Here is a 23,051-nt window from a genome sequence, read left to right on the forward strand (position 1 = left end):
GATGTTTTGAAGCATTTTGTTCAAAAACTGAGCAATCCTGCAAACTTTGGAAGCCAATATTAGCCAATTAGTATGGAATATGAAATATCAGACGGGTCGGACTTGATCACATGACTATAGAGATACTGTGTACCGATTTGCATGATTTTTGGATAAAATCTCAAGGAATAATAGGAAAAATTGTGTTTTACATAAGCCGGCCTCCTGGTGGCGCTATAAAAGGCTGATGTGAAAAATGCAGGGAAAGGGTTTTTTCTTGGCCTCTAGGGAGTGCACTTACAAAGTTTGAAACTGATCGGTGGAGTTATAGGTAAAACCACGAATCGGCCTGTTATAGCACCACCATGAGGCTGATTTAAAAAATGTGAAGTGGCATTTCTTCCTCGACCTAGTGGGAATGTGTGTGCGCGATTTCATGATAATTGCACTTTTGTTTGGGATTTGAGGCATTTTGTTCAAAACGGCTCAATCCTACAAACTTTGGAAGCCAATCTTAGCCAATCAGGATGGAATATGCAAAATCGGACAGATCCGTGTCGATCACATGACTGTCGAGATACTGCCTACCGATTTGTAAGATTTTTGGACAAAATCTGTAAGAGTAGTGCACAGAAATGTGTTTTGCGAACATCGGCCACTAGGTGGCGCTAGAAAAGGCCCATTTGAAAAATTTAGGGCAGAGGTTCTAGATTGGCATCCAGGAAATGTGTGTGCTCACTTTGGCAGCAACCGGGCCAACGGCGACTGAGATTAGCTGCACACAAACTGCGAGGACACACACACACACGGACGGACGCACGCACGGACGGACGGACGGACGGACACACGGACGGACGGAGGGGAAAACATACTCTCCCCCATGCCTTCGGCTGGTGGAGACAAAAATAAAATGATAAAAGTATAAAATGGGGCATCAGAGCAAAACATTTTTAAGATTTTCATCGTCTCACTTCCGGTATGGTAGCTATATAACAAGGCGAGTCAGCGCTCTCCCATTAAAGCCTGCTTTTAGCTGGAGGTCATAACAGGATCCTAATCATTATCACAGCTTGTTTATTCCCACCAAGACATGACTTCATCTGATTCCTTCCACAGGTTGTCTCCAGTGCGGATGATTTGTCAGTCGTTGTACTGTTTTAAATAGAGAGAGGGTTTTATGATCTAACCATTTGGAGTTGGCTGTGGCCCTGGAGAGCTTCACTTGACCTTTGTGGTCTCTTTGTTTTCTCTGTCCCTCCAATCAGGACGGACTCTCTGTCCACCCCCTGCCCCCTCGGGGAGAAAAGCTCTGCCTGCTTTGCATTAAGCCCCCCGGTTTCGTCTTTCATTAGATACACCTTCAGTGTATTGACCTCTATTGATTGACCTGAAAGGACTGAGCATCACTGCCCCACCCAAACCTTGTATGTATCGTTAAAGGCAGTGGTTTTCAGTCTTTTTTTATATCAAGGTCCATTATTTATTCAGCATTTGAGCCACAGACCACCATTTGATTTAGTCTCTCAGACCCAAACATTTTTATATTTCGATTATCTAATTGTATAGATTTCTTGTAAACTAGGTAATGCAGATAATTTTACATTTTATGCTCTCGAGAGTTACAGATCTACAGTATAAGGGCCAACTCTCCATCATTTGGCTGGGGACCACGTGGAACCCCTTCAAGGACCACTGGTGGTCCCCAGACCTCTGGTTGAAAACCACTGGTTTAAGGGACTAAAACTATCTGGTGTTTTTGCATGGATTACGATGAGTTGGGGACATGTTTAGTTAGCTTAATTCTGCTGTAATGCAATTTCCTACACATTGTGGAAGGTAGACAATACCAGCTCAATTATATAACAATGATATATTTGTGCCATTTGTATACCTTATGCTTACAATCATCCATCTGCACAATATATCGTTCCAGCATCTAAAGACCAAACGGAGACCACATATTACACCCATTTTAAAATCCCTGCATTGGTTACCTGTACATTTTAGTGTAGTTTATTTATCAGAATTGCTTTCTAACTATGTGCCCGGCAGGGCCCTTAGATCCTCAAGCACTGTTCTCCCAGGGGCTTATACAAAAAAGTATGGTGAAGCTGCTTTTAGGTTTTATGCTCCTACACTTTGGAATAGCCTGCCGGGGGATCTGCGGGTCTCTGAATCTGTGGACATTTTTTAAAAGAAATCGATTGCTTTTACTTAAATTCTGGCATTTTCGCTTATTGTTTAACTAATTTTATAGTGTGTGTGTGTGTGTGTGTGTGTGTGTGTATACAGTATATATAATCTTATTATTTTTTATTCATTTTAAAATGATTGTTTATGTATTTTACATGCATTTCTTCTTTTGCCTTTTGATTTTTCTCTCCTGGGAGGTTTTGCTATCTTGTAAAATCTTGAACCTTTTTCCCGTGAAGCACATTGAAATGCACCCGTATTGTGAAATGTGCTGCTATATAAATAAGGATTGATTGATTACTGTAGATTAGAAAGTAAAAGTGGACCAGTCAGTCACAATGCACTAACTCATTTCTTGGTAGAAAAACTAAAAACTGGCAAGGTTCACATTTTTCATGACTAATGTTGTGGGAGAAAAAACGGTACAGTCCATCTGATAAATAACATAATGGTTTAATGACTTCTTGGTAACTGGCCTTGCGCGTACATTCTGCGTTCACGGTGTCAAGTTGAGTCAATTAGAATGTTGAACAACAAAACGTTGGCAACTGTTTGTGCACGTACACACAAGTTGCCTCATCATTGCTAAAAGGGATGCATTCTTTCCAAATGGAGCTATTGAAGTTTAGATACAGTATATTGTTGTTGTCGGGTGGAAACCTTGTATGTCCAAAACCTTTTGTTTTGTATTTATCATTTTTAAAAGGATTTAAACTAGTGTGCGAGGCGTTGTGTGCTTGTAGATCACCTGTTTTCACTACTTTTGTGCGACGGTCTTGTGTGATGAAGCAGTGCTTTACTTTGTGAAAAAATTACACATTTGAAACTTGGAGATACAAGGTTTCTGCCCGACAGCGATGATATACAGATCTGCATATGGTCGGTGAACATAATATGTAAATACAGCTTTTTTATGTTGCAATACATCTACATACTTGTTATGCATTGTATCATGGCAGTAGAAGCAGAATCAATTTTAATTGAAATTAGTATATATTTTTTGCATATTCCTCCTAAGTACACCCACAAATGCATTCAGAGGGGGCAGAGCACTGCAGGCTCAGCTGCAGTGCAGCACCCCTGGAGGATGTTCCTTGCCCATGGGCTACGGTACCAGCCACTGTCCATTCACCAGGTTTAAAGATGGACTAACACCCTCCTGTTGGTGTCGAGTATCGAACCAGCATCCTTTTGAGTCTCCGGGCTACCTCTCTACGTCAAGGCCAACCTGCCACCTAGTTGATTTGTGTGATGAATCAGCCTTGAATCATGTTTAATTTTGGATTTGTCAAAAGTGGAGGAGATTGTGGAATACCTAACCATACTGATATTTCTATTGTGCTGGTGGTAGAGAATCTAGTCCAGGGAAACAAACTCTCTCCACCCTACATCTTTATCGTGAGATGTCACATGGTTTACTCTGTAACACCTGTTTCTAATCAGATGTATAAGTCACTGCTCATCGGTTATGCTGCGTTATCTGCCTACCCACCACCAGGATCAATGCAACGCAGGTTGAACGAGTTCCCATATCACCTGGCATTGAACATATCGTCGTTGTCGGGTGGAAACCTCGTATCTCCAAGTTTCAAATGTGTACGTTCTTTTGCAAAGTAAAGCCCTGCTTCATCATACAAGGCCGTCACACAAAAGTAGTGAAAACGGCAGATCTACAAGCACACAACGCCTCGCACCGGCGTTGTGTGCTTGTAGATCGGCTGTTTTTACTAGTTTAAATCATTATTAAAATGATAAATGCAAAACGAACGGTCTTGGACATACAAGGTTTTCACCCGACAACGACGATATGTAATGTAATGTTCCCTCGCCGTACACACCACAAAGCACAATAAAGTGATCCATACAAGTCCAATAAGATCTTTTCCTAACCTTGAACTTCCAGGGAAAGAAGCAAACAACTCGGTTCTGGCAAAGCACAAATGTCACCAGTGTGCTGGCCTACTTTATCTGCCCAAGGTCCCTGTAATGCTGAGAGGACCCTTAAACTGAACTTATCTCTCTGAACTCTGTTTCACCCTCCCTGGCTTCTCTCTCTGCTCGTCTGCCAGGGTCATCAACCCGCTGCTTTGCTTTCTCTTCTCTTCTATATGGATTCCAGATTTCTTTGCTATTTCTTTGCTAACTTATTGATTCTGTAAGGATAATGGAATGTGTGTGTGTGTGTGTGTGTGTGTGTGTGTGTGTGTGTGTGTGTGTGTGTGTGTGTGTGTGTGTGTGTGTGTGTGTGTGTGCGTGCGTGCGTGCGTGCGTGCGTGCGTGCGTGCGTGCGTGCGTGCGTGCGTGCGTGCGTGCGTGCGTGCGTGCGTGCGTGCGTGCGTGCGTGTGCGAGCGCCCAGGGCCAGAGACCACCCAGCAGGAGTGTGTAGAGAGTAAATACATTAACTGTCATCAGCAAACATCTTTACCTGGTGTTCCCAAATAAACCCTGGAGTTCATGACACGCTACTCCTCTCTCTTTATCTCTTTCAGTTGATCTCTCTTTCAAACCTCACTTTAGCAGCGGACTCTCTGGCTTCAATTAAACCTTAATCTCTTTATTCAGGAGACCATTGTACCAATCCCCTTCCCTGCTGATAATGGCCATGAAAATGTTAATTTTCCCTTTTTGAGAGAGAGAGATTTGGGTAATGTAATGTTTGATACTGAAAATGGGTTAAGTTCATGACCGGGCCAAAGGGAGTGTTATGACTTTGTTAACCCATTTAGGCCTAGAATTATTGAATGCTTTAGCTATTGAAAAATAGCAGATACACAAGCTCGCAAGCTTGTAGATCTGCTATTTTTGAAAAATGTGGGCACATTTTTCAATATATATTTTTCAAAGCAAACTTTTGTAACTCAAATCTCTGCTTCTGGGGGGGTCCCTGGAACAACATATTTTGAGATGGGGGTCTGCGGCCAAATAAATGTAATTTTGGGGGTCCTTGACATGAAAAGGTTTGAGAACCACTGATTTAGAGGAAGGATTTAGAAGTCGGGTCAAGGATATTCAAAGACTTGCACACATTTGCAAGTTTTTTCAAAAATAGCAGATCTACAAGCTCGCAGTGAGCTTGTATATCTGCTATTTTTCAATAGTTAAAGCATAAAATAATGGTTAAAGTGGTTAAGATCTAACGCGACTCGGGCGCGTTCCGGGTATTTGAGGGTTTGTTAAGCACACTAGCTGTGCTCTGATCGAGGTCACCGATGGGTGATAGAGAGGCTGGGGAAGCAACTCTGCATGACTCGGATCAGTTAAATACAGTGCATCTGGCCCTAGTAAAACAGACGCTCCGTTCCCATTAAACTTGTTTCAGTGTTAATTGAGTCCCCCCCCAAAAAAATTACTTTTGCCTATGTTGGCGAGTTATAAGATTTAGTGGACCATATCAAATGTAAACTTTTATTGCCTTTAGGGGAGCTTAGGTCACTTTACACCTGGTTCCCATGTGTGTCGAACCCTGACCATCCATTGCACACGTGCAAAGACTTTGGTTGTACAGAAATACGTTTAGGCCAATTGCATTTTTTATATGGAGTGGAAACAATTTCATGCAACTTTGCCTCAGATTATGTCCTGCTATGTAAAGAACAGTGGCGGAATGGTCACATCCTCCTTTGCAGATATAAGTGTTTCAACTGTCAAAAAACATGACTTGCATTCATTTTCCACAAAAACATTTTATTAAATAAAAGGCCCATACAATAAAACAAGTCATTTAAATAAGTTGGGGTAAGATACAAAAAGCTATATAAACAGAATCTACAAAACAAATGTACATCCATCCCATAGATACACCTCTGGATTGATTGGAAAGTGTTCCATGACCGTATATAGTGCCTCTCGTTTTGCTCGTTCGCGTCTTAAAAAAAGAAAAACATGATATATATACACAGTATATATATATACACACACACACATCTGCAGCATTAACATATCAAAATATAAAATGTAATATGTATCATCTCATTAATCTACAACAATTCATATGTACAATTTGCTTTATGCCAAAGATTGACCAATGTTGCATTCACAGGAGCACGCAGGATTTGATTTGTAACTTTTTGTAGCACAGAGCAAATCTCTTTACCGTCTAAAAAGAAGCAGTGGAATCACATGTACTTGAGGTTGTGAGATAAAAACAAAACAAATCCTGAATTTCTTGCTCCATGTACAGTAAATGCAGCCACGTGTGTTCTGCTTCCCAACTGTAGTCTACTTGTTCCCAAAACTATCTTAGTGCATCGTTTATACAGTACTTGATGCTTTGACTTGCAGTAAGATGGGAACTATTTTGCAATGACACCCCAGCAGACTATTAGGGAAACAAAAACAAACAAACAAATAAAAAAAGCACTACACTGCTTTTTCCACCCAACTTTCTACGTGCGCACATAGCTGGTGAACTTGGTCGGTAGATTGTCCACGGGGTAAACCGTAGGTCCCGTTTTCATGGTGGGGGGCCCGTTTAAAAGAGTCCAGTTAGACTGCATTACTACCTCCACCAGGAAGATCTTGAGAAGGACCTTGGCAAACTCCTTTCCCACGCACATCCTCGAACCCCCGCCGAACGGAATATACTGGAACCTGGAGGACGAGTCTTCTGTGAGTTTGGACATGAAGCGCTCTGGCTGGAACTCTTCCTTGTTGGGGAAGACCTCGGCCACATCATGGGTGTCGCAGATGCTGTAGATGACATTCCATCCTTTGGGAATCTGGAAGCCCTGTTAAGAACATAAGAATTCATTGTTAGCTTGTTGATCAGGCATAGTCTGAAGCTCGAGTTATACTTGTGGCACAACGCCGTCACTTTGCCGGAAATAACTTGATATTAAAGATGAAAACATGTTGCGTCGAAACATATTGTTAACTTTAATATGAATGCATTTCCCTGCCTCTTAGAACCCACACATTGTGCCATTGCGTGATTTAGAACATTTAGGTTCAGTTTATTTTGATGCCTTTAGGAATGATCTAGCAAACATGAGTCTCTGGGGAGGACAAAGGAAACTATTAGGTAGTTTTAGGGTGAAGATGTCGAGGGAAAGACTACAGACTACATGGTTAATGAACACCCAACTGTTGCTGGACAGACACAGTGGCTATGGCAAGGATCCGACCTGCGACCGTTACTTTAAAGGCCAGCGGTGACAAGCAGCAGTCGCCCTCCCCTCCCTGGATACAACAGACGCGGAGAAATAGTTTTCAACTTACGTTTAGTTCGAAGGTCTTGAGAGCCACTCTGAATCCTCCGGGGACGGGAGGGTTTATCCTCAGGGTCTCTTTGATGACACAGCCTGTATACTTTAACTGCTCCAGCGACTCAATGTTGAGACTATCTAAGTGCATCCCCTGCTCCTCCTGACAGGAAAGAGAGAGACAGAGACAGACAAATCTATTACAGCCACCGCAAAAAATAACCAGATGGCTTGAGGCATCCCAAGTCAAAGAAGGTAAAGTGCCTTCTAATGTACAGTATGTTTGCCCCTTTTATCATTTTTTGTGGCTCATGCCATTTTAGGTTGACAGTGAAAATAAGGATTAAACAATGGGTCCAGTCTGGTTACCTTGTCCATAATCTCCTGTCTCAATCTGTCCATGACTTCAGGGTTCAATCCCAGGAACATAATCAGAGAGGTAGCTGTGCTGGCAGTGGTCTCGTGGCCTCCAAACAGCAGCTCAGTGGCAGACTCCTTAATGGCCTGGGGACGGATCCATTAAAACATACAGATTAGTTTAAATTTAAAGGACACCCTGACATAAATACATAGCTATGTCATGCATTTGTTGAAAGGAGACACTCAAGAGTTCAGTTATGGATCATTTATAATTCATCTCATGACCGACATAACACCTGAAAAAATGTGTCGACTCAAAGTGGCCATGCAATAAATTAGAAGTTCATCTTTAGCTGCTAAAGGTGTCATTTCTAATACACACTTGTCCAGTGCTGTGTTCTACCGGTCAAGTGGGTATACAGAGTATGCTGTGAAGATTTTTTTAATGAAAAAGCGTATGCCCTCGTGAACCTTTCAAAGTAGCGTATCTGATAGGCATTATGCACTGGCGTATGCGCTGGCCACACTAATAGCCGCGGATCATAGATTATAGTATGCCCTCCAAAAAGGTCTAGAACACACCACTGCACTTGTCAAGCCTACGTCAAGCCTGTATTCCCAAAGCCATGTTCAAGCCTGTATTCCCAACGCTATGATCAATTCTGTGTCATTTAAAATTTCTATTGCATCCTCTCAAAGGGACTTCTGATTAGTGCAAATCATGCAATGCAACACAGTACAATCTTAAATGTTAATTTGAAGTCAGTAAGGGTCCTGCATGCTAGAAGCTTGAAGCCCACAGTTTAAGTACAGTATGAACCTGTGTTTACCTGCATGCTAAAGGGCTCCCCACTCTTCCTGCTGTTGTCTATAAGCTGCTGCAGAGCGTCTATGTGTTTGGACTCGGACTCTTGTAACTTCTTTTTAATGTTCTCCTCGATCTTAGCATGGATGAAATTCCTCGCCTTCAGTCCCTGGAGGAGATAAAGAATGGGAGAGGAGGGGGGGTGGAAGGAGTGGAGTGAGTGAGTGAGCGGATTGTCTTTATACAATACTGTACTAAAATGCACAATAAAACATATTGCGACTCAAGTTCTATTTGTTGCAACTTCATTCACTAATGTATTGATTGACTACAAATAATTAATTTTAAGCCACACAATAGTTACATCACCATCTGATAACAGTTTAATTTGCTGCAACTTTGTCATGCCATGTCCATGCCTTATTTTGTTATGAATTCTTAGTTATCCAATTTTGACATTCATTGTGTCAATCTGTCAATCCATCCAAGTATCCATACAGCCATGAACCATTCAAGTAAGCACTATAATTATACCTCGTCCTATAATGAATAACTAAAATAGACAATCTGTGAGCTGTGCAGATAATTTCAGTTATCAATATTTGTAAAATAATAATAATTATAATAAAAAGTAGAATCAATAGTATATTCTTACCCTGTACAGTCCACTGAAAGGCACATCAATGGGAAGAGAGAAGAGATTCTTGATCATCTCCTGGAAGGCATCAATGAGCTGCTGCTCGTCAGTCTTAATCTGCTCTGGAGCGAAGCCGAGCAGGATCCTCATCGCTATGCGGAACATGAGACGCAGCATCTCGGGGTAGACCAGCACGCCGGACTCCCTCTGGAGCCAGTCCTGCACCGCAGCGCGCACCTCCTCCCGAATGACGGGGATGTAGTTCTCCAGCGCGTCCCGGGAAAATGCTCTCATGATGGCCTGAGTGGAGAAAGTAGATGGAAAACATTTAGACGTTTATTTCCATCTACGCAGGCAGCTGCATCCTCCGGCGTAATTGGATGGTTTCTTCATAAGAATTGACACATTTAACCGTGCGCAATAATGGCTTGCTTGCTGTCAATAAGTGATGACCCGACCCGTGCAGACGCTCTGATGTTTGTTCTATTTTCATTCATATTTTCAAAGTGCCAGAAATTAGAATGCCGTCTCAAACATAACTTCTGGTTGCCTACTATACTAATGACAAACATTACGCACGAAAACAACCATAATGTTGTCGCTGCGCATGCATGTTGATATAGACAGGGATATTCAAATCAAACATATGTGTAGGCTACAGTACAATGTTGTACGTTATTATCTTTAAAATTACGTTGCATTGACAGTTGCGTTTCAAATTGGTTCTAGACACGTTCTGAATCGACTTGGATTTGGATAGATCCATATTATGCTCAATGATGTATCGATGTATCTATTCTTGGAAGCGTGGGTCAGCAAACTCGGAACACATTCATTACCACGAAGACAAAAAATTAAACAAGTCACTGAACGACAGCCTTTCATTGCCTATTCATCGCCATCACTAATTATTCAGCGTGCAATCCGTTTAAAATATGAAAGGCCATTATAAGAATGGAATAGCACAGATGCCTACCACAGCATGCCTACCTTTTTCTTGCTCTTATGCTGGGCGCCGTGCACGTTGGAGAGCGTGTCCGAGCCCAGGATGGTGCGCACGGAGGCCGGCCACTGCACCGACACCAGCCGGTGTTCCCCCAGCAGGATGTGCCTGACGTTGTCCGCTCCGGTCACGCGCACCGTGGGGTTACCGAACAGGTGGGTCCGGTAGATGTAGCCGTACTTCTCCCGTTTCATCCGCAGGAACTTTCTCCTCTGGAGGAACCGATGACACCAAGTGGCTCAGTTAGAAAACATGTCCAAAAGAAGAGTCATCCTATTCTGTCTTGGTTTGGCTTAAATTGGCTAGCCTATAAGTTCACCGTTTACACCTGCGACAGCGATAGAACATGCAGGCTACTGGCTGTGTGCAACAGGTTGGATTTCCAGAAGATACATTTGATGTAGGCCTATTTAGAGCTGTGGGGGAACAAGCTATATGACAATTACAGAATTTATGTGATCATATTTTCACCTATGATTAACCTCTCCTTAATAAAGCTAGACTTTTACGCATTACGCGTGGAAGCAAAATCATTTTTCATGTAAATCACATTGTTTTTTTTTTTTTTTTATATAAATCCATCCCTGTGTCCAAGTTGTTCTAGCCCAGCACGTCCAGTATTTAAGTGTTTTTTAAAAGCCAGTATAATAATAAAGAAGAACTTACCTGGAGGATGAGCTGCAGTGTCTCTCCAATGAAAGGTAAGCCCATGGATCCTGGAGGCAGGGGACTGGAGCAGCTCGGGTCTCTCCCTCTGATCATATAAACTTCCCACAGTTTCACTGCCACCAAAAATAGCAAGATGGGAAGCACGATAGTGCACAGAAATGTGGCAAGCAGCGCGCTTAGAGCCATTCTGGATCTGGATAGGAGTCCAACAACACAGCGCGTCAAGCTCAAAAAAGTATTTCTAGAGATAGGCGCTCAGTCACAGACAGACAGACAGACAGTTCAGGTGTGTGTGTTGTGTATGTGTGTGGCGAGGTAAGGCGTTTGTTTGCTACTGAGGGCTAAAGGGTGTTGATCCGCGTCTTTTATAGGCTCCCACGGGGTCTGTCGGCAGCCTGTTACCTTCTCGCTCCCTCAGATAAATTAGTTCACGCAAAGTTCATCTTTAATTGTGGGTGTCACTTCGCCCCGCCCCTTCCAGGCTCTCTACTGCCTGGCCGGGAGCCACTGGGAGCGCGTCAAAACCCCTCTCTCCACTGCTGGAAAGTAACCCAGTACATTTACCTAAGTACTGTACTTGAGTACAATTTTTAGGAATTTGTACCTTACTTGAGTGTTTCCATTTTCCAATACTTTTACTTCTACTCTACTAGGCCTACATCTTGGATCCAAATATTGTAGCCTACTTTCACTCCACTACATTCAATTTGAAAACTTTGTAGGCTAGATTTGGATTCTTATTAGTCTACAAAACGTGCAGACCTATAATTTCGGCCATTTCGCGACGCATTTGTAGATTTGCTATTTTCAAAATATTTGTTGACCTACACATTTGAAAACTTGAAATGACACATTCTGCACTATGTATGATGAGTAGACCTACCTACTTTTACATTTTGATACCTATACTTTTGTACTTTTAATAGCCTGCATTTTGAATTCCGGACTTTTACTTGTAATGGAGTAGGCTATTTCCTATTGATACTTTTACTTAAGTATAAAATGTGAGTACGTTTTCTCTCTCTCTTGGCTTGTTGCGCACCATTTGTTTTAATCCCTACCTCCTGTTGTACGGAGACAATCCCTGGCACATTTCACTGTGAAAAGGTGATGATTCCCCCCCCACCAATACCACTCCCCGACACAATGGACCGCATCCCAAGGCTCTTTTGTTGGGGAATTCTCAGCTAGTTTACACACTCATTACCGCGGCTTTTTAATCCCCGGTCGTAGGATAAGAAGTATATAGGGCCTAATGCCTGGGGCGCGCTTTAATTGAAAAGTAAAGCACATTATCAACTAAAATGTAAAAAAAAAAAAAAAAATCTTAATCCCTCATTAGTTTACCCCTACCCCCCTCTCTCTCCCAGTCTGTTTGTCTCACTGGGTTCATTCAAAGTTAATGTTGTAATTAATTACAGATATAACACAATTGTTTTTCCTACGACACTATAATCATCCGTTAGATCAACACGTTGCCTCTCACCTCCGCCAGTGGGTGTATGGAGCGGACTAGTGTTTACATGTCTTTATGACTGACTATGAAATGAAATAGTGATTAACGGTGATTTAAGTATAGCTGGGTTGGAAAACCTTCTAGTTGTGCCTGCGTCACTGGTGGAGGTGCAGCCCATGGGTTCTAATGCAGTGTTTCTCAAACTTTCCAATTTTCAAGGTCTCCCCATAACTCTGATAGTGTACACATGGACACTTGTCAGTTACAGACGTGTATGGTTCAATTTAGACATCCCATAAAGGAACCTACAGAGTCCCTGGAATCCACTTTGAGAACCACTGTTCTAATCTACAGCAGTGCTTCTCAAAGTGAGACCCGGGGACCCCCAGGGGTCCTTGAGAGGGTTCCAGATCGAGGCCAGAGGGGTCCACCGTGCATGCACGATGTATCAAAATGAGTTAATAGCATCAAAGTCAGTTTGACTTTACTTTACTAGGCTATAGGCCTATTCGAAAAATGACCAACACAAATATTGTAGCATCTGCCCAAATAATAGGCTACTATTCATTTGAGATGAAAAAGTTTGATAACCCTTATAGCATAATTATCTAAAAGAAAAGACTACACACACGTGCGCGCGTGTCCCAGTGACACCGCTCCTCGTTGTATCTGTATATATAGCTCACGTCTGTAATAAAAACGGTATCTGCTCGCAGCGGGTTCAACTCTGGGTCAGTATAATAAGAGAGCCCCCCCCCCCCCCCCCCCAACACACACGCACACGCACTGACCGAACAAGCCAATGAAAGCAAGGTTATTCACAGGCTAACGCCGCATGAAAAGTAAACAGTTGAAAATGCGCTCAACTTGTCACCAGTCACCACATCCTCTCTCCCTCTCCCTCTCTATCTCTCTCTTTCTCTCTCTCTCCTCGTGCGTTTGGACTGTTGTCTTTTACGACCCGCCATAACGTCCGCGCGCGCGCGCACACACACACACACACACACACACACACACACACACACACACACACACACACACACACACACACACAGAGCGCTGCAACAGGCAGCGGGCTGCAGGCAGGGCCAATCCGTCAGTCACACTGAGACAGCAAGGCTCCTGCTTTTACAACAACACATTACATCTCTCTCTCATCCCTCTGTTTCTCTCTCTCTCTCTCTCTCTCTCTCTCTCTCTCTCTCTCTCTCTCTCTCTCTCTCTCTCTCCCCCCCCCTCCGGGACCCCTAGCTGCTCATGAGGAGGGTCAGGGTGCCCCCGGATTCACCCCGCGGTGAACGGCGTCGCTGTGCTCTCTGTAAACTGACGCAAACAATTATCATTACCGCCAAGTGGCTGAAAAAGCTTAGAATAGAACAGGCGGCCTAGATAGATAGATAGATAGTGTTATGTTTCTCAAACTTTTACATTTCGAAGTCTCCCCTTAACTCTGACAGTGTAGCCTACAAATGGAACCAAATGGACCCGTTGGGTCAGACCGTACACTGTCAGAGTTACAGACTTGTAGGGGTCAATTTAGAGTGAGAACCACACTGATATATTATATAGATGATTGATTGATTGCTATTCTCCACGGGATGACAGAGCTGAGCAACATAATAAAACGGACAGTGTTACAGTTCCTTAAACTGGGTCAGTATTTCACAGTGAAACAGCCTCCATAAGCCACAGACACCCACCTGGTGCACATATGCTCCACCATCACAACGTGAACGACGTGTGAAACACTATTCCCAGGTTAACACACGACACGCACGCACTGACTGACGCACACACACGCGCGCGCACACACAGGACAGAGAGTTGAAGGGAAGTTCAAGTGTAGAGGAGACTATCATATGTTTATTGGCCGTTCTCACGAAACGCAATAAACGCCCGATTGACTTGCAGCCAATCAGAGGCTGATAACTGCTTCACGGATCTAATATAGGCTAGCATAAAGATCGGTTCTGTGTCCAAAACGGTTACCATTCACACTCACTTGGAGAAAATAAATAAATACAATAAAATAAAATAGCAGATCTACACGTTTATCGTCTACTATTCAATTTATGTGTGACACATGACAAAGTATGGGTAGGGCTATATTAATTCACCATAAAAATGAAATCAAGAGATTGCCCTCCAGCTTGTTTTTGGCATAAACTCATTTGTCTTTTCCCGTTGCTGTTGCCAGCTTTTTAAGGTTGTGTTTGCCGTGATGATGCTAATCACAGACAGTGCATGCATGGTCACTGCTGGAACAATAACAAAACACCCACCAACCAGCGCTCTGGTTATGACGAGTCGTTCAGTCAGCGGCTCATTGCGTCACATTTCTCTGGTTGAATAGCAGCCGCGCTTTACGCACAGCCAAATGGACACCTGGGATGTGTGTGTGTGTGTGTGTGTGTGTGTGTGTGTGTGTGTGTGAGAGAGAGAGATAATCTGAGTCGAGTGTGTGCGCGCGCGTGCGCGCGCGCATTTAAGAGAGACAGATAGGCCTAGTTGATAGCAGAGATAGAGAGTGCTCAGTCAGCATTAAAGCTCCCGAGTGTGTGTGTGTGTGTGTGTGTGTGTGTGTGTGTGTGTGTGTGTGTGTGTGTGTGTGTGTGTGTTTTCTCTGCCACCGTTCGTTCGTTCTCGCGCACTGACCCGCGGGTGACCCGCACGAACATGCATGCGCACCGTGACATCTCGGTGAACTCTTGTCGCGCGCAACCCCACCAAGTTCACTGTCCAAAGTGCGAACACACACACACACACACACACACACACACACACACACACACACACACACACACACACACACACACACACACACACACTGGGAAGGGAGATAGAGGCAGTGATTGCAACTTAAAAAGCATTGTTGTTATCACTTATCAGTCACAGTTTAATCTAAAATGCACAATAACGCAAATAAACATACAGACAGACACAGAGCAAATGGATTACATTACATACACACACACACAGTAATTTATTTGTAATTATTTTAACTACAAATGGAACCAAATGGATCAATAATAGGGGTGCATTTGGTTCCACAATTTCACAGTTGCAAATTGATAAATTAACTATTTGACAGACACACACACACACACACACACACACACACACACACACACACACACACACACACACACACACACACACACACACACACACACACACACACACATGACCACACACACTGAGGAATCGGATTCTATGTGTATTTATCTAAGGCACCTGAGTGATTGTTGAAAAAACTCATGGTGACTAACAGCCAAGTTGTTGATTTTCTTGGCAGGTTAAATAACTAATTATAGGCTAACAGCAGCAAACATAAATCTATCACATATTTTCATGATCACCGCTCTATCACTAACAGACATAAATGCATCATCACACACACCTCTGGATAGCATACTGGAAACACGGAAACGTCTGCAAAAGAAATGACAACTTCTCCAGGCCATTTATTCCACCACCTGCCTCCACCTTTTTATACAACAACAACAACAACAAAGCGTATTATCACATTATTTCCATTTAGCAACATGGTGACAGTTGGCATTAAGCACAGCTGTTGTTGGGCAGAAACCTCATATCTCCATATTTAAACATTTTACGTTTTTCTTGTAAACGAATGCCATATAGTTCAAGAGTGTCGTACAGAAGTAGTAGATCTACAAGCTCAATGCACAATGCGTCACAATGTGATGCATTGTAAGGGTGGCAGATCGTCTATTTTCACTATTTTAAAATAATTGCGACCGTCACAGTTAATATCAAAACCTCCACCTGCTGTCAGTCCGTCACGTCACACGTTGCCCTACTCATATCTCCGCCACCATTGCCCCTATCCATGCCAAACTTTGCACACTCCTTGGTTGCCAAACCACAACCTCCACCCCATCATCATTTCTCACATGGCCCTCTTCTAGCGCCACCATGAGGCAGATTCTTGCAAAACACATTTTTGGACACTGCTCCTACAAATCTTGCCCTAAAATCATGCAAAGCGGTACTGGTAAAGTAACAGATCTGGACATACAAGGTTTCCACCTGACAGAGACTAAATTAACTTGCGTCTTGTGCACAAGTATTGTGCACAAGTAGGCCATGTATGGCCTACTTGTGCACCAGCAGAGCGCGCCATGAGGTGCGTTCACCACTGGCATCACCAGGAATGCTGGTTCCTCATTGGCTGTTAATGATGTCGTTGCCAGAAATGCTGGTCCCTGCTGGTCGACCGATGCCACATTTATTGCATTCGTGTCCGAAAAAAAAACAAGACAAAATTAATTGTATTCAATTTGAAAAACGTAAGATCTATCTGCTATTAAGTACTGCGTTCGGCTGCGTATGTAGGTAGGTAGGTTGGTAGCTGTGTGTGTTTAAGCCCGTAGCCCAATCAGGGACCAGCATTTCTGGCAACGTCATCATTAACAGCCAATAAGGGATCAGCATTCCTGGTGATGACGGTGGTGAGCGCACCTCATGGCGTGCTCTGCTGGTGCACAAGTAGACCATCCACGGCCTACTTGTGCACAAGGTGCAAGTTGGCACCTTGACAGAGTGCAGTTCTAGTTTAAAATGTGTTTAGTTTGGTATAATCATCTGGTTTCTTTTGGTATAATATTGGTTTGGTGTGCCCATCTTTTATTCTCTCGTAGCAATGCAACACCAACCAGAACTCACCCCCGGAACACAATATCCCACAATATTTTTCTAAACCCGGTCACACATGCCAGTTTAAAAGGAAAACCAGGCCTTCCTCTGCAGTGTAAAGTCGGGTGACACAAGGCTAGTTCCCACCAGGAGGGGGACAGAGGGAACACAACACTCTCGGGTCAACACGAGGTCAACTCCACGTCCCCAACTCTCTCTCTCTCTCCCTCTTTCCTCCCCCCCCCACACACACACACACAAGGAGGAGGAACAGACCCATACGTTGATACATGGATATAATGAAACACACATAAATACAAGTAGGCCTAACTCGCGACTACAGCAGTAGTGTACTTGAGGTCTCCACCCCCGTCTGTCTGCACTGCTGCATTCATTGTTTGACTTTGCTTGAATGGAGGAGAGGTTTTTTACTGCCCGGTCAAAGTGTTTGATGCCTGGCTGCTACTAAAACGCTGCAGCAGGGTTTTCTCACTTCTATTCACATGCAGGAAGGAGACATGGGGCCAGGAGGAGGAAGTGGCCTCAGGTTAGAGAGCCACCTCTCTCTCTCTCTCTCTTCTGTCACCTCCCTGCCACCAATTAACCCCTTGAACCTTATAGCGTCCCAACCCTATTCTGGGAAAACGTTCACAGAAAATAGGCAATCGACAAGCTCACAACGCGTTGTAACGCAGCTACAACGCGTTGTGAGCTCGTCGATCGGCTAATTTCAGCAAAGCAAAAACAAAAAAAGACACACTATAGAGCCCTGAGGGACGACGCTCAACAACGTACTGTATAGGCCTATAGGGTTTGACCCCATGAACCCTAGCGTTCCTATTCTCTGGGAGTAGCTGGTAAGTAGCTGATCTACAAGTTCACAAGTTGTGAGCTCGTAGACCGGCCTTTTTTCAGTGTGTGTGGGGGGGGGGGGGGGCATGGAAACCTGATCAATGAAGTATATACTGTACAGTATGGGGTTCCCAGGCTTTTGAGGACAATAAATATGTCCACAACCAATTTGTTAAAGATGGTAAAATGTATGATTCCAAATTTGATCTGACCAAACATGACTAAAATGTATGTTAAAATACTACACGTGAAGGCACTTCCTCAATAAATCTGGCACTCATCTGGCCAGCGTATTGGTGAGATTGGCCCAACACACACACAGACTGAACCTCTTTCATACAGGGAATCGGTTTGATCCTGAGTTGATGGGTTATGTGTCTTGGGTTATGTGTCTTTAGCAAGACACATCTTTAGCAAGACACATAACCCCAGCTCACATACCGGTAACAGCTACCGATGAGCAGGTTGGTGGTGCCTTGCATAATTTCCTATCTGCCGTTGTTGTGTGAATGTAAAGCATTGTAAAGTGCTTTGGATAAAGGCGCTATACAATTTACTGTTGCTAAATTGGCTACTTTACAGTACCAGCAATTAATAGCGCTGCGTCCATCTTAATGGCAAAAGCAAATTGTCCTCGATCATCAGTCCTTCATCATTAGAGGTGCCTTGACTTGAGATGCGACCTCAGCCCCCATGAGCTCTTCTACGATGGTTAGAGCAAATTCAAAACTGGTCCCTGGCCCGCGGCTGGTGATGTAATGGCCGTCCTTCTGCACTCGAGCCTCAGAATATTTATAGTGGTCCCCGGCCATCATCCTGTCCTTCACGGCAGGGTGGGTGGTGACTGTGCCACCGTAGCCGATGCCATGTGCCAAGAGAGCAGTGGGACCTGCACAGATGGCAGCAATCAGGGCTTTTCTGCCATCTTGATCTCTCAGTACCTCCTTCACGGCAGGAGACTCTGCCAGATTCTGAGCCCCTGACATCCCTCCCGGGAGAAGAACCACATCATACGGAGCCTGTTTGCTGGCCTCCTCCAGGCTGGTGTCTGGACAGATGACAACATTTCTACTGCACTGAACGGGCTCTTTACCCGTCAGTCCTGCCACTGTCACAGCGATCCCGGCTCTACGCATGATGTCCACGGGAATAACAGTTTCCATCTCCTCTGCACCTGTTGATAAGATTACTAATGCGGTCTTGCCCGCCATGGCAGAGAAGCAGTGGCAAAGAGCTAGAGGTGGATGTTGAGCTTTGTAAATGTGTATCTGCAACTACGACTTTTGTGGGGTGAACGCTACCAACTATATTGGTGCAGCGGCACAAACATCCGGCAAAGCATAGCCAATCCGTCAAGTTAATGTCATAGACTGGCCTCCAAGAACTATGATAATATGACTGCATAACGTCCTCGGACAATGGTTATAATGGGTACTTGCGCTCCTAGCGGGGAAGTTGGGGGAACATTCCCAACCATGTAGAGTCAATCATAATCTTCTCTGTATTGTTCCAATTTTAGTACCACTTTAACTCATTGTTCCACCTCATAGGGGGTTTATCCTTCAATAAAGGTCATATATCATATACTGTATATAGTCTCAACAGAATATAGCCTCCCAAAAAGTACCGCCCCCTTCTCAAGGGGGCCCAATAGGAAATGGGCCCTGGTGTGACCTCACACCAGTCCTCATTTCAGGAGAGAACCGTTCGGACACACTCACTCAGATCACATCACTGATATGAAAGGCTTACTGGTACTGGTTAAGTACCAGTACCATCACGTGGCTGCCACCACCTTATAATAGGTACTGTTAACAGAGACTCAGGATGAAAAAATATGTTTTTGGTCCTAACAGGAAAAAATCCATCAGCGGGCAGGCACTGGGCAGACAAGGCTAATTTAACTCTCTACTCTGGTGGTGTGTGTGTGTGTGTGTGTGTGTGTGTGTGTGTGTGTGTGTGTGTGTGTGTGTGTGTGTGTGTGTGTGTGTGTGTGTGTGTGTGTGTGTGTGTGTGTCTCTCTCTCACTCAACATGCTAACTGTTTCTTGGGCGTTGTGTTAATAGCACCCACTGTTCCTAATAGTTAGGGTCGATTCACACTGTAATAAGGAGCCTAACTAATTTCGGTTCGGCACTGTCCAAACCCAAATATGGGTCGTCGTCCCCGGTTCGGAGGGGCGTCAACCGACTAAACTCGGCTTCACGGTGCTGCCGAAATGTTGTGACCTCCCGACTTAATTTCGGTACTCAGCGGTGTCTTCTCATTCATTCAGCCCGGCTTCAAGTTAATTTTCTCGGCTATGAAGCCAAGGAAACAGCGGTAATTTGGGAGGGAGACACGCCGACTTCCAAAAGCTTGTGTGGCCGTGATTTGAGCGTCGCATAGCGGATACATTGTCAGCTGGTTCTCACTCTGGCTGGAGAGTGGAGGCGCGCACGCACGCACGTGCGCGCACGCTAGTCGCTGACCGTTTTCAAGAGGAAAGAAGAGCTTAAAGTAAACACAACTTTGCTAGTGTTCCGTGTTGATAGCCTATACTATAATGTGAGCTTGTAGATTGAATGTTTTCGACAGAGCTCGCGCATTTGTGAGAGTGATGAGAGATACAGAGACCCCGACGCTGCGCTGCTGTTCACTGGACCTCCACCGTGGAGCCGCGAGGGCCAGTCAGATATGTATCCGCCCTGCAACGCTCATTTCTCGGCCACAAACATTTTCATACCACAGACCTCCAATATTTACATGCAACTTCGTGTCCAAAAATCCCTACAAAGTTGTTTTGTCAAAAAAAAAAAAAAAAAAGATGATAATAATAATAATAATAAAAGAAAAACAAGATGTAAAAAAAGAAAGAAAGAAAAAGGAAAAAGTCATACTATATATGGCATCAAAACAAGGACATACTAGCCTATAGCGTTGGAGAAAAAAAAAAGTGGGCTGGCGCCCGGTCATTATGGAGCTCTCTAAAGGTCTCTCGCCTCATTACCTCGCAGGCGACAGGGATCCTCGTGTGACCTCACATTGAAATGCTGACCTGGGGCAAAGTTCACCGCACTGTTTGGTTGTGTGTGTTTGTGTGGGACGAGGCAGGATGAGCAAGATGCAAGGTGACAGATCACTGTGAGCCCTTGCATTTAGCAGCGGTGTAAAAGTACATTTACGCAAGTACTGTACTTATAGTATCATATATTAGTACAATTTTGAGTATTTCCAATTCTCCATACTTTTACTTCTACTCCACTACATCTCAGAGGCAAATTATTTGAAAACGTACTTAGTTACTTTGTAGATTTAGAGTATCATTACCAGTAAGACTCCCTGCAAAAAGCAACCTCATGGTGGCGCTAGAAGAGGGGCACGTGAGAAATCAGGGGCGGAGGTTGTGGTATGCCAGCCAAGGAGTGTGTGTGTGCTAAGTTTGGCATGGATAGGGGCAACGGTGCCGTAGATAAGAGTAGGGCAAAAGTGTGACGTGATGTGGCGTGGTGTGACGGACAGACGGAGGGACAGAAGAACAGACAGACAGCCGGTGGAGCTTTTCATAGTAACTTGTGACCTGACGGTCGCAACAAAACATAAGTTAATCACTTCAGCCCTATATTGGCCATTTGACAATTTACAAGCTCACAATGCGTTGCGACACATTGTAAGCTTGTAGACCATCTATTTTCAAATGATTTTTATACATTTTTATTTTATAAATAGGTTCAAAGTTCAAAACTCAATAAACAACCAAGACAACTATGAAATCAAACTGGTACAAAAACACACAATAAAAAGCTATAACATCAATCTCCAAACAGTAAAAAAGAAAACTGACACTGTATCTAAATTCTTTGAACTTTTCTCAACCTTCTACGGTATGAGTCTATGGCATAAGATAGACATCACTATTTCTTAAACAGAAGGTTCAAATCGTCATATTGGAATATTTTTGCAAGTTTGCACCTGGCTCTTGTACCTGTTTGTGAAGAACACAAATGTTGGAGTGAACCATGGTGGTGAAGTTGGTAAGATAATGGACTAATGGACAATCTGAAGATTCTAGGTTCACAACCAACAAGGATAAGGTAAGTTTTACCTGCAGTGGTTCCCTTGCTAAGGAGTGAACATATTGTCTTTTACCATGTCTGTCTCAGTATCTTTCTCCCTACGCAGTCTTCATCATCAGAAGCATAAGCACAGATAATGTCTGAATTATGGTGGTGCAGTACAGTGTAGTAGTTAAAATGTCTCTCTAATGGAAGGTTCTTGATTCAAATCCAACAAGGGAAAAAGAAAATCCAGATTTTATTTGTGTAATCTTTTACTAAAGCCTGTGAAACAAGCCATGGTTTTGAAATGGTTAGGATACGGGCCATGCAAACAGAATGTTCTTAGTTCAAACCAGAAAGGACATATTTTCCATGTTGTACCTGACTCAAATCTTTCACTAAAGAGCGTGAAAGAGATCAGCCTTAAAATTTACCACAATGGTATAATGTATCAGATACAGACCTTTAGTATAGAAAGTTCTGAGTTTAGGTGGTGTAGCTGTCTAATGATTGGTTCTTTGGCTCAGAGGTGCCATGTTCAAACCCTAGTCTTCCCATAGTTCAATGATGCATTACCGGTACTATGGAATTGTCTATGCTAACATATACATAGGTGACTCAACATGTCTTTATAAATATATTTGGTGCTCATTCATTCTGAGTCATGGTAGCTCTGTTGGAAAAGCTTTTGACTCAATACCAGAGGGTCATGAGATCAAATCCCAGCACTTCTGCATCTGAGCAATTAACACTAATGGTTTGATTTCTCTCTCCTTTAAAGGGGCCCCACCATGAAATTCACATTTTTTTCTTGTTTTTTGATCTTCCCATTGTCTCTTCCAGTCCAAATAAACACCATTCATTAACTATAGGCCTTGCCTTTAATTTCAGTGATTTTCTGAATGGGCGGGTCTGAACGGTACTCTTTTGAAATCGAGCCCTTATTTATGTCACAAGCCCTTCCTTATATCACAAAGGGGCTCATTTCCTCTTGGGCCCCCTCGAGTACTTTTTGGTAGGCTATATTCTATTGACACTATATGAGTTGGAACCATGAGGTAAAGTGGTACTAAAGTTGAATGAATTGGATTGACTCAACATGGTTGTCATCATGGTTCCATGCAAATCTCTGTATCAGTCCAATTTGAGCCCAAAGACAGTGCCCCCTTGCCAAGGAAGGGCATATTTATCCATGGTTA

General features: G+C 43.6%; 2 protein-coding genes across 2 annotated transcripts; both read right to left on the bottom strand.

The window, feature by feature from the left end:
- Positions 1-5,840: 5,840 nt before the first annotated feature.
- cyp26a1 (cytochrome P450, family 26, subfamily A, polypeptide 1) lies at positions 5,841-11,249 on the bottom strand. The gene is made up of 7 exons (XM_080748162.1): positions 10,846-11,249; positions 10,167-10,391; positions 9,195-9,476; positions 8,565-8,708; positions 7,744-7,878; positions 7,391-7,537; positions 5,841-6,900 (listed from the first exon to the last, which is right to left on the bottom strand). Exons 1-7 carry the CDS (start codon positions 11,032-11,034, stop codon positions 6,559-6,561), a joined length of 1,464 nt encoding a protein of 487 aa, XP_080604288.1. The 5' UTR covers positions 11,035-11,249; the 3' UTR covers positions 5,841-6,558.
- A 7,207-nt stretch (positions 11,250-18,456) lies between these two features.
- On the bottom strand, positions 18,457-19,026 carry LOC308303348 (Parkinson disease protein 7 homolog; the record flags this gene model as incomplete). Its single annotated transcript, XM_080747703.1, has 1 exon — positions 18,457-19,026. One exon carries the CDS (start codon positions 19,024-19,026, stop codon positions 18,457-18,459), a length of 570 nt encoding a protein of 189 aa, XP_080603829.1.
- Between the last annotated feature and the right edge of the window lie 4,025 nt (positions 19,027-23,051).

This window comes from Nannobrachium achirus, assembly GCF_963921795.1.
Source record: "Nannobrachium achirus genome assembly, chromosome: 18".
Taxonomy (NCBI): Eukaryota; Metazoa; Chordata; class Actinopteri; order Myctophiformes; family Myctophidae; genus Nannobrachium; species Nannobrachium achirus.

Bases quoted from the DNA above. Each gene is read 5' to 3' on its own strand.
- cyp26a1 (XM_080748162.1), bottom strand. From the start codon at position 11,034: ATGGCTCTAAGCGCGCTGCTTGCCACATTTCTGTGCACTATCGTGCTT. The intron at 7,879-8,564 runs GTAAACACAGGT...ATCCGTCCCCAG, and splicing joins GGGAGCCCTTTAGCATGCAG to GCCATTAAGGAGTCTGCCAC. The intron at 7,538-7,743 runs GTAACCAGACTG...CTTTCCTGTCAG, and splicing joins GACAGGAGATTATGGACAAG to GAGGAGCAGGGGATGCACTT.